The sequence below is a fragment of the Nematolebias whitei genome, chromosome 17, assembly GCF_014905685.2.
Source record: "Nematolebias whitei isolate Nwh7 chromosome 17, NemWhi1, whole genome shotgun sequence".
In the NCBI taxonomy this organism is placed as follows: domain Eukaryota; kingdom Metazoa; phylum Chordata; class Actinopteri; order Cyprinodontiformes; family Rivulidae; genus Nematolebias; species Nematolebias whitei.
In genome coordinates this window covers 37,995,299-38,007,918 of record NC_056514.1, presented here as the reverse complement: position 1 = coordinate 38,007,918, position 12,620 = coordinate 37,995,299, and the positions used below count along the sequence as shown (strand labels likewise).

The window sequence follows — 12,620 nt, the reverse complement described above, 5'->3', positions numbered from 1 at the left end:
GGTCCTGTTAACAAAGTGGTTCTGTTAGCAGAGTGGTTCTGTTAGCAACATGGTCCTGTTAGTAGAGTGGTTCTGTTAGCAGAGTGGTTCTGTTAGCAGCTTGGTCCTGTTAGCAGCGTGGTCCTGTTAGCAGCATGATGATAATAACGACGGTGGCAATGGACTGCCCTCCAGAACAGGGTCTGGCAGACACAAAACATTCAAAGTTTGCCACGAAACCGAACTGTTCCATAGAGTTCGATCCATGCAGGCCGATGGAGGATCATGGAGACAACCGACAGAAGACGACCACCATGGCAGGCCGGACCTTGAGCCTGAGGTGGGAACGGGGCTGGAAAGTGGGGTTCTGGTGAAACAAACCGAATTGCAGATGGACCGCGTAGGTCTCAGCGAATTCCCGGTAGACCGGAGCGCCTTGGAGAGCAGTGGGTCGTATCAAACCATCCTACCGGATCCATGCACCATGCCACCCTCCGCGGCCCGTCTCTCTTCCTCCCAGAAAATTGACTGAGGAATCGGCATTTGTATCTTTCTATGGTCGGTTTTAGTGTTTCAGATAGAATTAAGTCAGGAACAGTATTTTATCTCGCATTCCATCGTGAAAGATGACCAAATATAATCTGGCCCATAAGTGGTGAAGAAAGAAGCTTGGAAGCAAGATTTCTGTAACATTTAGATACTTTGACATCTCTGATTGTCCTGAGACACAAAAGGAGGCAGAATGTTTAGCATTTACGAAAACCTGGAAATGCTTAGTGTAGAAATCTGATTGTGCAAGCTGAATCCTAGTACAAGGAGAGGTTTTATAGTGCGGAGTTGTCATGTTGAGTGTTTAGGGGTTGCAGCAGGAAACCAGGGACCGAGTTGAGTTGAGGTGATGGAGGACCGAGCCGATCCAGAACAGCTTTCAAGTAAATCAGGAGAACAGAAGAAGCCACAAATCTGAAGGAAGAATCCAGTGAGCAGCTGTGGAGCAACATCTGAGTTAAACCTCAACAAGACCAACTGGAAACTGGAACTGCGGTCTGATGACAAAAAGAAAACAATATATGAAGCTTGGCACAGTGTTTTACAGTCGAATGCTGCCAAAATGTGTGGCCACAAACCAAAACAAAGCAGCTGAATGTTGCAGCTCCGTAGACTTCTCACATTCCTCACAGGATGGATTGATTTAGAAGTTAAAAGATTTGAAATATACTTTAAGAAAAGGAGTGCATTCATAAAATGGTTTTCTGTTGCTACAAGAGCTGGAGCTGCTTTGTGTGGTAATCTAAACTCACATACTTCCGAAAACACAAACTCAGCACAACACAGCTGTTGTGTTGCCTGTCACGATGGCACTTTAATATTTGTACGGGGTTTTCTGGCTCTGGTTGGTAAGAAAAACATTAAGAATATGAGACGTACTAAGAGAAGGGGTGGCAGTGTTTCCATGGTTACTTGCCTTGACAGGGCACTCGTATCTTGCGTAGTTTTTGTCGACGTAGGGTGGACAGCTCAACATGAGGGAGATGGAGCGCTACCTCTGTAGCTTTTTAGCTAGCGCGTCTGTATTAAGCGCCGCTAGCTTAGTGTTACGCGAGGGGGTAGGACAGTTTGATAGTCAGGGTGCTCGGTTCTGTTGACGAGGCGGGGACCCCTCCGATGTTGGGGGGGAAAAACTGAATGGGATGTAAATTTGTGGCTCCGACCTCTCGACAGCTTCAGTGCCGGACAGCCTGCTCTGGCGTGGTGAGCCTTCAGCTGCGTCCTTGAAGGACTAAAGCTGAGATGCTGAATGACTTTGCTGAGATGTGAAACTGCTAAAACTGAGTTTTTAAAGCTGTAAAAAAGCAGAACAATTTCTTAAATGGACAAGGATCAAAACACCAGCTTAAAACTAAAACAAGCAAAATGCTAGCTAGTAGCCAAAAGTAGCACAATAGTTGCTAAAACCTAAAAGTAGCAGAAAGGTAGTTAAAAATAACAATAGGCTATTTAAATTTACAAATTGCCTAAGAAGACAAATGTAGAGCAAAACACTAGCTAAAATTATTAAAAGGCAAGTTAGAAGTAAAAACAACAAAAGGCTGGCTAAATGGCTATCTACAAGCTAATATTGCATAACAGTAGCTATAAGCTATGAAGCTAAAGGCGTTTAAAAAAAGCTAAAAGTAGCAATAAGCTAGCCCAAAGCTAAACTTGGCACAAAAAAGTGGCTAAAAACTCAAAATAGCATAAGAAGCTAAAAACAGAGGCGATATGCTGAAGGATGAGAAGAACGATGTTTTTAAAGATACTGTAGATTTCAGTGTATTTCTGTGGGGAATTTATTTTTTATTACGTTAAATATTTTGAAAAGTAAAATCACAGCGCCCATCTCCTGAACGTTTTGATACATTAATGTCTATATTAGTGTAAAGTATGCAGAAGTAAATGGGTTGTAAATACTCTATAAAGTGCCATAGTTTGCTTGTTTACTTGCTCTATATAAGCTGAACAAAGTATAACTAATAAACAGTAAAAAAAAATAATGTAGAGATTTCAATCTTACTGTTAAGAATTAGTTGTAATTTTTAATTATTCGGGTGTAATTTTTTTCCCCACTGTTGTAGATATATAAATGTGAAATTTCTAAACGTTTTCTCTTCCAGACATTTAACCTGAACTTTAACACATGGCAACATTTGTGGCTGTGCAAACTCAACACCATGAAGTCACTTTTTGAAAACTGGCTGCACAGATAGTTGGTTTGTTTTGACTTATTAGCGCATGTCGGTGACTCTCTGGCAGTAATTTTGCAAGCAAAGAGAGCAAAACATAACATGAAACATGATATATACACCACTGAACTTCTTTTAACCCTGGAACACTTTCCTTTTCCCACCACATGTATCCAGCTCAGCTCTGCCTTGTCTCATTAATCAACCACTAACTGCTCAGGTCAACTTAAGGAGTCGGGGTCACTGACCTCTTGTCTGCTGCCGTGGTGTGACTTCCAACAATAGTTGTCCCCACAAGCTCAGCTTTCTCAGACAGAGCATGCACGCCAGACTGTCAGTGAACTCTGTTCCGTCTGTCCCTCTTTGTGCAAAGAAAAATAAAGCTTTGAAATACAGTTTCTTGTCCTTGATTATTTTTGTTAGTCAGATTTCTGCAGAACCAGGAGCCTCATGTAGGTAAAAACATTGTGTACGCCCCCTTCAATGCAAAACCTAAGATAAAAGAGCATGCATTTAAAGACCGAGAAGATTTCCTAGCTTAATATGACGACTGGCTTATCAGTCACTTTAGGTTCCTATGGGCAATCCTGATGGAAGTGGACTTGGAATGCTCATATCTGTACAGTGCTTAACCACGTCGGAGATCCTAGTACCAATTTCAGAGGGAGCTAGCAGACTGATTAGAAGTGTCTCAGTTGACCCTGAGCCGAGCCATGCTAGCTGCGTGGGATAGAGTTATCCAGATGTCTGCCATGTAGGATGTGCAAATGTAACGAACAATCATTGCAACGAGGTGGCCTGGTTCAACGCACAATTCATTCATTGTGAGAAACTGCACAATTGGGGAACTGACACAGTGCAGCTTCTTGCTAAGTCCATCCATTATCTTTTACCCTCTTCTCCTTTTCGGGTCATGGTGGTCACTGGTGTCCATAAGTCAATTTATTTAAACGTCCTAATATTAACCCCTCAATGGGAACCAAGCCTTGCAACCAATCATCATCCCATCTTTGTGGCTTCATTAGTAGCCAGTGGTAATTAATGGGTTACTTCATATTTTGTTATTTACTGGTTTTGCTACAGTTCTGGAGCATTCCACCAAGCCCGAGTGCCTCCATGTTTACTGTAGTTAGGAAATGCCTCAGCCTTACCAATGGTGCACTTGATAGCATCAACACCTCACTGTCACACCTCTTGTGCTCGGCACTTATGCAAGAGGACAACATGTCCAACACAGTGTTTTGCGCTCCTCTACCTCGTTTAGGAGTGTCCCCACTTCACATTCCATAAATTTACTCTTCTCTCCATGCGTAGACTTGACTTTTGACAGAGCAGAGAAGAGACTCGTTCATTTGCATGTATTTGTGTATTTGGGGAGGTGTTTCTTGTGCGCTCCATTCCACGTTGATTGGGATGTACCAAGAAACTGTGCAGCTCATCGTACTACTGGATATTTACGCGTACGCCCTTTTCTCGATTAAAGCATAAACCACGAGTCAGTAGGAAATCCACACAAGTCTTTGTACATGAGGCCTCAGGATCCCTTGAGATTTGCCTTCGGACTGCTGCATCTTTGGGAAAAGAGACGTCTGCTTTAATGATTTCAGCACAAATATGTATTTCCTGTGACGTTTATATAAAAATGCACATTCCTGCCAACAAGCACGATCATGGCTAAACTTGCCTTCCAACAGATTTTGTTGCTCGCCGACTCGCTCTGAAAGGGTTCTTTGTTTTATCTTCATTTCCAACTCTGACCTAGATCTTTCTTTCTCACTTTCATCAACTTCACTGCCCTCTTATAGAGATTGTATACATAATCTAAAACCAGTTTCACCTCACTGTACTATTTCTCCTTTTTATCTGGTCAAAATGTATTTCCATGTCCTGACCCCGGGTAGAGAGAGGATATTAAAGTTAGTAAAACTTCCTCGAATGGAGTGAGAGTAAACATCACTGGAGTGGCTGAGAAAAAAAGAGAGGAACTGTGTGGTTGTTGTTTAGCAGCAGATAAGATGTTTTACAGAGATTTATCACACTGTTGTTGTGCTTTCTATCTGTCAGTATCTTGAAGGAGATTTACACTATTTCTTCTAATCACAATCTTATCACAGTCGACCAAATCAGCCAGGTGAATATAACATAATCTGCCTCTGATCTGTAAATCTGTAAACTATTTCTTTATTTGATGCTTTTTGTTTTTGTTTGTTAATTGTTTTGATTTAAAGTTGAGCGTTATCCAAGTTTTGAATACATAGACCATTGCAGTGTTTCCCCTAAGTCAAATGCCTTGGCAGGGCGCTCGGATCTGACGGGGGGCGTGGGGTTGTGGGGTGGAGGAGAGATGGTTGTGTGTCTGTTCGTTATTACTGGCAGTTGTCAACAGGGGGGTGGGGGGGGGGGGTGTATGCATGACAGAAGCGAAGCACTGTGGCTATATCTGTAGCTTTTTAGCTAACGTGTCTGTGTTGCATGCCGTTAGCTTAGTGGTACGTCAGTGCCAGCAGTTGTTGACCGGGGTTGGGGTTAGTTGTGGGTGAAGGACAATTTCGGTAGGCGGGGCGCTTGGTTCTGTTGACAGGGCGGAGCACCCTCCTTGGATAATGGTAGGGGAAACACTGCATTATGTTTCATACAGCACAGAGGTTTGATGGGTAATTTGGCATTTCTTTGAAATATTGTCAGAAAGTCATGCTTGAGTGAAAAGTGATTCATGTAATAACAAAAGTAACGAATATACAGCAATGTCTGGTCTGGATCACTAATAAAGAAGCTAGAATCACATCTGCGTGAAATTTTTCAGGTTGTTTGGTCCTTTTTTTATTGGTTAGTAGTGTAAAGTATCATTTAATTGTCAAATTTAATTTCCTTGCTCCTCTTGCGTATCCATACTACTACATTTTATACCAAGATCTAGGAGTGTTCTGTTCCATTTTGTAATGTAGGAGTAGTGATAAATCACAAATACTTTTAAATAAACAAACTGTTATGAGTGTTATGCTAACAAAACAACAAGGATCATGTTGTTTTTCTTATACGTATTATATAGTCTGTCTGTGCATCCATAGGTATGTTGGTATGTTCCCCCATAACTTCTGATCCGCTCAAGATAATTTAACAAACTTTCATACACATTTGCATCATTACTAGACGGAGTGTTCCATACTCTTTTTATCACTCGAGCGCCTAGGTCAAAAATCAAGGTCAAAGTTTTGGAAAGTTCTTTGCTTGTCTGGACCACAACTCCTGATCTGCTCAAGATAATTCGACAAAACTTGATACAAATTCGTACCACCACTAGACGGTGTGTCTCATAGGCCTGTCACAATACCAAATTTTGTTGGGTGATTAATTGTCTCAGATATTATAACGATAAACAATATTGTTTGAAATTTGACAATAATTGGTAATTATTGTCAAATTTAAGAAGAAATGTTGGTTAATTTGTTTTGCGTGTAGTACATTTTCTTGACCAAGGATGGCAGTATAAGACTGGATAGTGAGGGAGCGAGCAGCGTGTCTCTTTAAGAAAAATGGGAGGGAGGCCTCTTGACTTGACATGGGCTGTTTCTCTTCACTTTTCCAAATGGCGGCTGCTCGGTGTGGTTTGAGCTCTTTAGCATTTTTCACACAAAGCCTTTAATAAAAAAATCAGTAAACCAGTTCTCAACTTCTTTTTGCAAATAAAAACTTTTTACGTGAAGGCACGGGTTTCAACCGTGAATTTTTGAGCTTCGACAAGACGGAGGTTTTTTCCCGAGGTCGGACTGTTAGCTTAGCTCGTAGCTTAGCTTCTCAGCTTAGCTGCTTTTAACAATCCAAAAATGCCATTTTGAACGGTTAAAACAGATTTTAAAGAGAAAAGAGAAAGGGAGGGGTCAGTGAAGAGCACCGGAGTTGAGCCTTTTGTCATCCAGTGTCTTCAGTAGAAAGAGAGAGACACGAAGAAATGATGAAGCCAATAAATGAAAATGAGGTCTATAATTTTCATTTATCATGTGATTAATTGATTTATTGTTTACCGCTACAGGCCTAGTGTCTCATAATCGTTTCATAACCCTATCTTTAAGATCAAGGTCACAAGTCAAGGTCAAAGTTTTTCCTTGGTATTTGCTTGGCCAGGCTGTTGCTACAGATTGCTGTATAATAGTTGCTGATGGGTGTATAATGTGCCGTATGCAATGCTCTTTGTATTCCATAATTGTCTCCGGTCCAGTGGATCAACATGGAGAAGAATGAGCTCACTCTTCACCATAGTTTCCACTTCATAATCCTTTCAAAATAAACTACAATGGCAGAAATAGACTGATGGGCTGAGTAGTGACAACTTTTTTCTTGGCAGAGGAGCTTGTACAGTAAGTAATGTTTAAAAAATGATTAAGTAGTAAAACCTTTAAATATAAATTACATAAAAGAGTCTTTACCATCTGATAGGTGGATATTCAAACCACTGCTCTTTGTGACTTCGAACTAAGGACCAAGAGGACACTTAAATTTAAGGATAACCTGAGAGAAGAGGCTTTATAAAAGATGGTTGTCACGTCAATTTCTCACTCTTATAGCTAGATGTTTCTCTGAATTGGGTCGGCTTTTCTTTGCTAATTTGCTGGTATTTAGCTGTAATTGCATTTGCTAATCCAACAATAGCCTCATTTTTCCCTCCCCTGCCCCGATGTGATAAACAAGTGATTGTATGGGACACAAACACCAGCTGAAGCTAGTGCCACTTGTGGCAACGGTTGATGTGATAGAGAGGAGGGCATTGATAAAGCGCACTCCATTAGCGCCTTGCCCTCCCAGGGTTTATGTCGTTAGCGTCCCCGTCACTCTCACACCACTCTGGGTTCTGCTCGAGCCGGAGCACTGGACCGTTCTGCCTCGGGGTTTTACTAAATATAAACCGAGTTCTCATGAGGTCCGCCGGGAGCACTGTTGAGAAGGAATTTTGTTTGTTGTGGTTAAATTTATTTGATTAAATCTGCTGAGGTGAATATTTTTGTGGTTGTTAGTGAGGGTTAGAGTTGAATGGATTGCATTGTTTCTGCTGTTATTCTTATTTAGGAATATGAGGAAGAAACAGATTTAAGATAACTAATGAACAGTGGCTAATTTTGCTTTTTGGTTCTTGTCGTCCGCCACCAACAGACATAGCAGCAATAATGTTTTTGCTTGTGTCTGTATTAGGCCTGTCATGATACAAAATAAATCAATTGCATGATAAATGAAAATTATTGACCTCATTCTCATTTATCAACTTTATCGTTTCTTCGTGTCTCTTTCTACTGAAGACACTGGTTCAACTCCAGTGCTCTTCACTGACCCTTCCCTTTCTCTTTTAAATCCATTTTAACGATCCAAAAACACGATTTTGGATCGTTAATAGCAGCTAAGCTGATAAGCTAAGCTACGAGCTAAGCTAACAGTCAGACGTCGAGGAAAAAAATCCTCCGTCTTGCCGAAGCTCCAAAATTCAGAGGTTGAAACCCGTGCCTTTGTCTAAAAGGTTGTTATTCTTTGCAAAAAGAAGCTGAGAACTTGTTTACTGACTTTGTTCTGTTTTTTTTTTTTTTCGGCTGCTCCCTATTTTTTCAGGGTCGCCTTCTCTAACCTCTGCGCCCTTAACTTGTTTACTGACTATTTTTTTATTAAAAGTTTTGAGTGGAAAAACACAACCACACAGAGCAGCCGCTGTTTTGAGAACTGAACAAGGAAGGAGACAGCCCATGTCACATCAAGGGGCCTCCCTCCCATTTTTCTTAAAGAGACACGCTGCTCACTCCCTCACTATCCATCCTTCGGTCCAAACATTCTTATACTGCCATCCGGTGGTCAAAAATGGTACTACACACAAAACAAATTAACCAACATTTCTTCTTAAATTTGACAATAATTGGTAATTATTGTCAAAGTTCAAACAATATTATCGTTTATCGCAATCATTTCTGAGACAATTAATCGCCCAGCAAATTGTGTTATCGTGACAGGCCTAGTCTGTTACCAAAATATATTTTGAACCACTGGGTGGATTTTAATGACACTCTCAGAAAGTACTCATTAGATGTAGGTTTAAAGCAGATGTAGGCAACATATGGCCCAATTTGGCCCTTGGACAATCCTCATCTGGTCCCCAATATGCTGGATTGAAAAGAAATATTTTATGAGTTGATGCAAGCCTGCATTTTATCAATGAAACTTAAAGAAGTCGAAACTAAACGTCTTGGACTAAAGCAGTTTTTTTTGTTTCAAGAGCTAGACCTTAAAGACGCCATTGAGCAAGCATATACGTTTTATTTATGTATTTTTTACTTATTTTAGCTAACACGTCACAAGCCAGTTTACAGAAAGTATGTCTTATGTTACTTAGAAGTATTGGCAAGATTTATTTTTTATTTTTTTATCAAGCATGCCAACTATGCTACAATTTTTATGACATAAAATGAGGAGCCGCAGACAAACCTGTAAAAATGGAAAGCCCGAATAAACAAAAGACGCTGCAGAAACGGATAATTCTCTGATTTTCTCTTACAGGACCTTTGGTCTCACGTAGAGCTGGTTTGAAAAGACATCACTGTCGCTCCGTGGTCTGCTGCTTTGATTGAATACAGATCTTTTGAGTTGCAGCTATTCAGCGCTTTGGTGTGGAACAGTTAATAATCCATCTACAATAACCTGAAAACCTTTTTGTAATTGTGCATCTTGATTGCTAATCATCCCGATTGTTGAGACACGTCTATTATTTCTTTCACTAGTATCTGATGGAAAGTTGCATTCCTGCACACATATCTGCACCATGTTCAGTACGGTGAGTTTAAGGTTTCACCATCATCCATGTCCAGCTATCACTGCGAGAGGCGCGGGACATCTCATCAGGTTGCTTAAAAGAACTGGAGCAACAATATCAGTTGTTTCTGAGACGCATGGCCGTGTCAGTGTTCCAGATTAGCAACACACTGAACCAGGGATTAAAGCCTTCCCAGGAGACCCTCTGAGTACTTGGACCCTTTCAGGGATTACACTGCTCACCTAAACTACTTGGGCACGTTGCAAGAGGTGACGTTCCTTAAGCCGTCAGCTTTAGTTTTACCGGATCTAGCCCATTGTAGCAGCAGCTGAAGGTGACTTTTTGACCTGCAGGCCATTGATTTGCTGCTCCACTCAGGAATCTCTCTGCAGCCTGCCTCAGGTGACCGAAGTGATGAGGTCTGGATGAAATGTGAGCCTCCCTCACAGGAGGCTCGGTGGAGCGTAACACAACATGTGGTATACGTATTCTCACCTCCCCAGGAGCTTAAATTCGTGAAACTCTTCCAGTAATTCTCATTTAAGACCAAGTCGGAGGGATTCTGATCCGAGCAGTCGCTCAAAAATTGTTTTCTAATCATTTAAAATGCCGCTTTATTTTTGCATTCGTTTGCATAATGTGATAATGTGTGGGTGGAACCTGATGAGATGTCCCGCGCCTCCCGCAGTGATAGCTGGACATGGGCACCAGAGACGCCGCCGCCCAGAACGCAAGAAGTGGGTAAAGATAACGGATGGATGATGGTGAAACCTTAAACCCACCGTACTGAACATGGTGCAGTCATAAAGGAATTTGTTCGATCATCAGGAGCTCGTTTGAGCCCCGAACACAAAACAATCGGCACAAAGAACACCTTGAAAGTGTCGGATCAACGGCAAAGGGATTCTGACAGTCGTAAAATTTGACGCACTGGAGGAAAAAACGGAAAATTTGTTTTTTGACAATATTTTAAACAGAACAAATTAGATATTTATCACCAGTTACGTAATAAATCGCACGTCGCCCTCCGCGCTTCATACCAGAGTTCTAGATCGTCTAGTTCGATTGTGGTTAATACTCGAAAATAACATTTTCCTCAGTCTCGTGAAATATTGTCGGTAAACTTTCTCGTCTCGCCCATATCTTCTAATCCACTCAAGATAATTTAACGAGACTTCATACACATAAATAGACCCAATGTTGTACTTTGCATCATCCCAGCTTTAAAACCAAGGTCAAAAATCTAGGTCAAAGGTTATAAAAAGGTTGTCCGGGCCATTTCTGTAGATTGCTTTATAATAGTTTGCAGTCTTGTTTTAAAGTTGGCTAATGATGATTAGCTGTAGTGTCCATCATGTGCTTCCAATGATTACTTTCTAAAAAGTTTCATTAAAGTCCGTCCAGTGGTTCATGGGATGTTTTAATAAACAAACAGGGTTTTTACCAAAGTTTTAGGGAGAGATGTTGCGCAATGTGTTCCGCTCAAAAGTAAGTGTTGGTTTTGGTGATCAGCTACTACCACACCAAATTTAATCTCACTCTCTGTAAAACCAGCTGTTATTGGCTTGTATGTGTTTTTTTGTTTGTTTTTTGTCAGTTGGCTGTGGCGGCCATCTTGAATTGGATTAACCCCAAGTTGGATATGTACTCCCAAATATAAATAAACATTTAATTAAAATCTGCCCAGTAGTTCATGGAATAAAAAGGGTTAACTCCATCAGTTAATGTCTCTCTCACACACACACACACACACACACACATAAACTCCACCTTTGCCTGCGCGTGGTAATTACTAACCGAACGACTAATCGATTGGCTGAGAATGAAACTCGACGCAGACGTTTACTCTCTGATAATGACATCACATGATGTTTAGTGGTATTTTTTAAATTTTATTCTTTTGCTGTTAAAAGTTGTCACAAGTAATTGGGGCGATTGTTACAAAAGTAGATTTAAATCCAGTGTAACCTGATTGTGTGTTCCTTTGAACTCTTCCAGACTGGATCCCGTTCTTGTGACTGTCTCTCTGGAAGCCACGCCCACCTCCAGCCCCGGCTGCTGGGCCAACGGGTTTACCCTCGTGGAGACGCCAACGCCTACTGGATCTTAGCGTCACGCCGAGGTACATCGTAACGACCTCACAGGGGGTCACCCCCCCCCCACCCCATCCACCCAACCCCACCGTCGTCCTCCCGGAAGCCCCAGTGACGGGACTTCGTATTGCTTCACGGACTGACCCCTCTCGACCCGCGAATGACAAGCGTGCTTCGGAGGGCGGGGCTTGCCTCAGTCTCTCGTGATTGGCTGCTGGATGGAATTGAGGTGAATGGAACACATGCCCAAGGAGCAGGACTCTAACCCATCAGAGGGAGAAGAGAAACAGTGAGTTTGGACCATTTTTTGTCAGTAGAAACTAGATTTTAGTCCCTACTAAACAACTGTGTCAAGAACTTCCTGTCTTTAAATCTTCCTCTGCCTTTATTGAACGTGAACCTCTGCACATGTTTCTGTTTTTACACCTTGTTCTAGCTAAAATCAGCTTTCTTTCCTTGCCACTGCTCTCCATCTTGTCTGAACTCAGGGAACTTGTGCCTGTAGCTCCCATGTTTCGGCCTTTGCTTTGGCTCTTGAGAAGCCGACCCCTTCGGACCGACCCGAACACAAACAAACACAGCACTGTTCAAGCCCCGTCGCAATACTGAAAACATAGCATTAGAAGAACGGAGCCGTTCTTGTGGCGCTAGAGGAAGGGCCGCTGAATGGAAGAGATTGAAGGCTTATCAGCCAAGCTCAGTTTCCATGGCTTGAATTTTTAAACTTAGGAAACACTTTGGGTAAAAGGATTTCCTGAAACAGCCGAATGATCAGGCTGTTATGGCTGATCAGGACACGACTGGTCAATTCTACAAACATGGAAAGATGTCTTATGCGAGCTGTTTGTTGTGCTTTGTTGTGGAGCAAAGAGCAGGGCCAGATTAACAACCCCAGGGGCCCCTGGGCACTGAAGCCCACAGGGCCCCCTCCTTAACCTCACACCAATTTTATTATATCTACTGTATATACACACACACACACACACATATATATATATATATATATATATATATATATATATATATATATATATATATATATAT

General features: G+C 41.6%; 1 protein-coding gene across 1 annotated transcript in view; it reads left to right on the top strand.

The window, feature by feature from the left end:
• The window catches only part of thrab (thyroid hormone receptor alpha b), a 103,877-nt gene that overhangs the window by 43,108 nt on the left and 48,149 nt on the right, over window positions 1-12,620 (top strand). Inside the window, exon 2 of the mRNA XM_037691596.1 lies at window positions 11,482-11,865. Coding sequence (XP_037547524.1) covers window positions 11,810-11,865 — 56 coding nt within the window. The 5' untranslated portion in view covers window positions 11,482-11,809. The remainder of the gene's footprint in view (window positions 1-11,481; window positions 11,866-12,620) is intronic.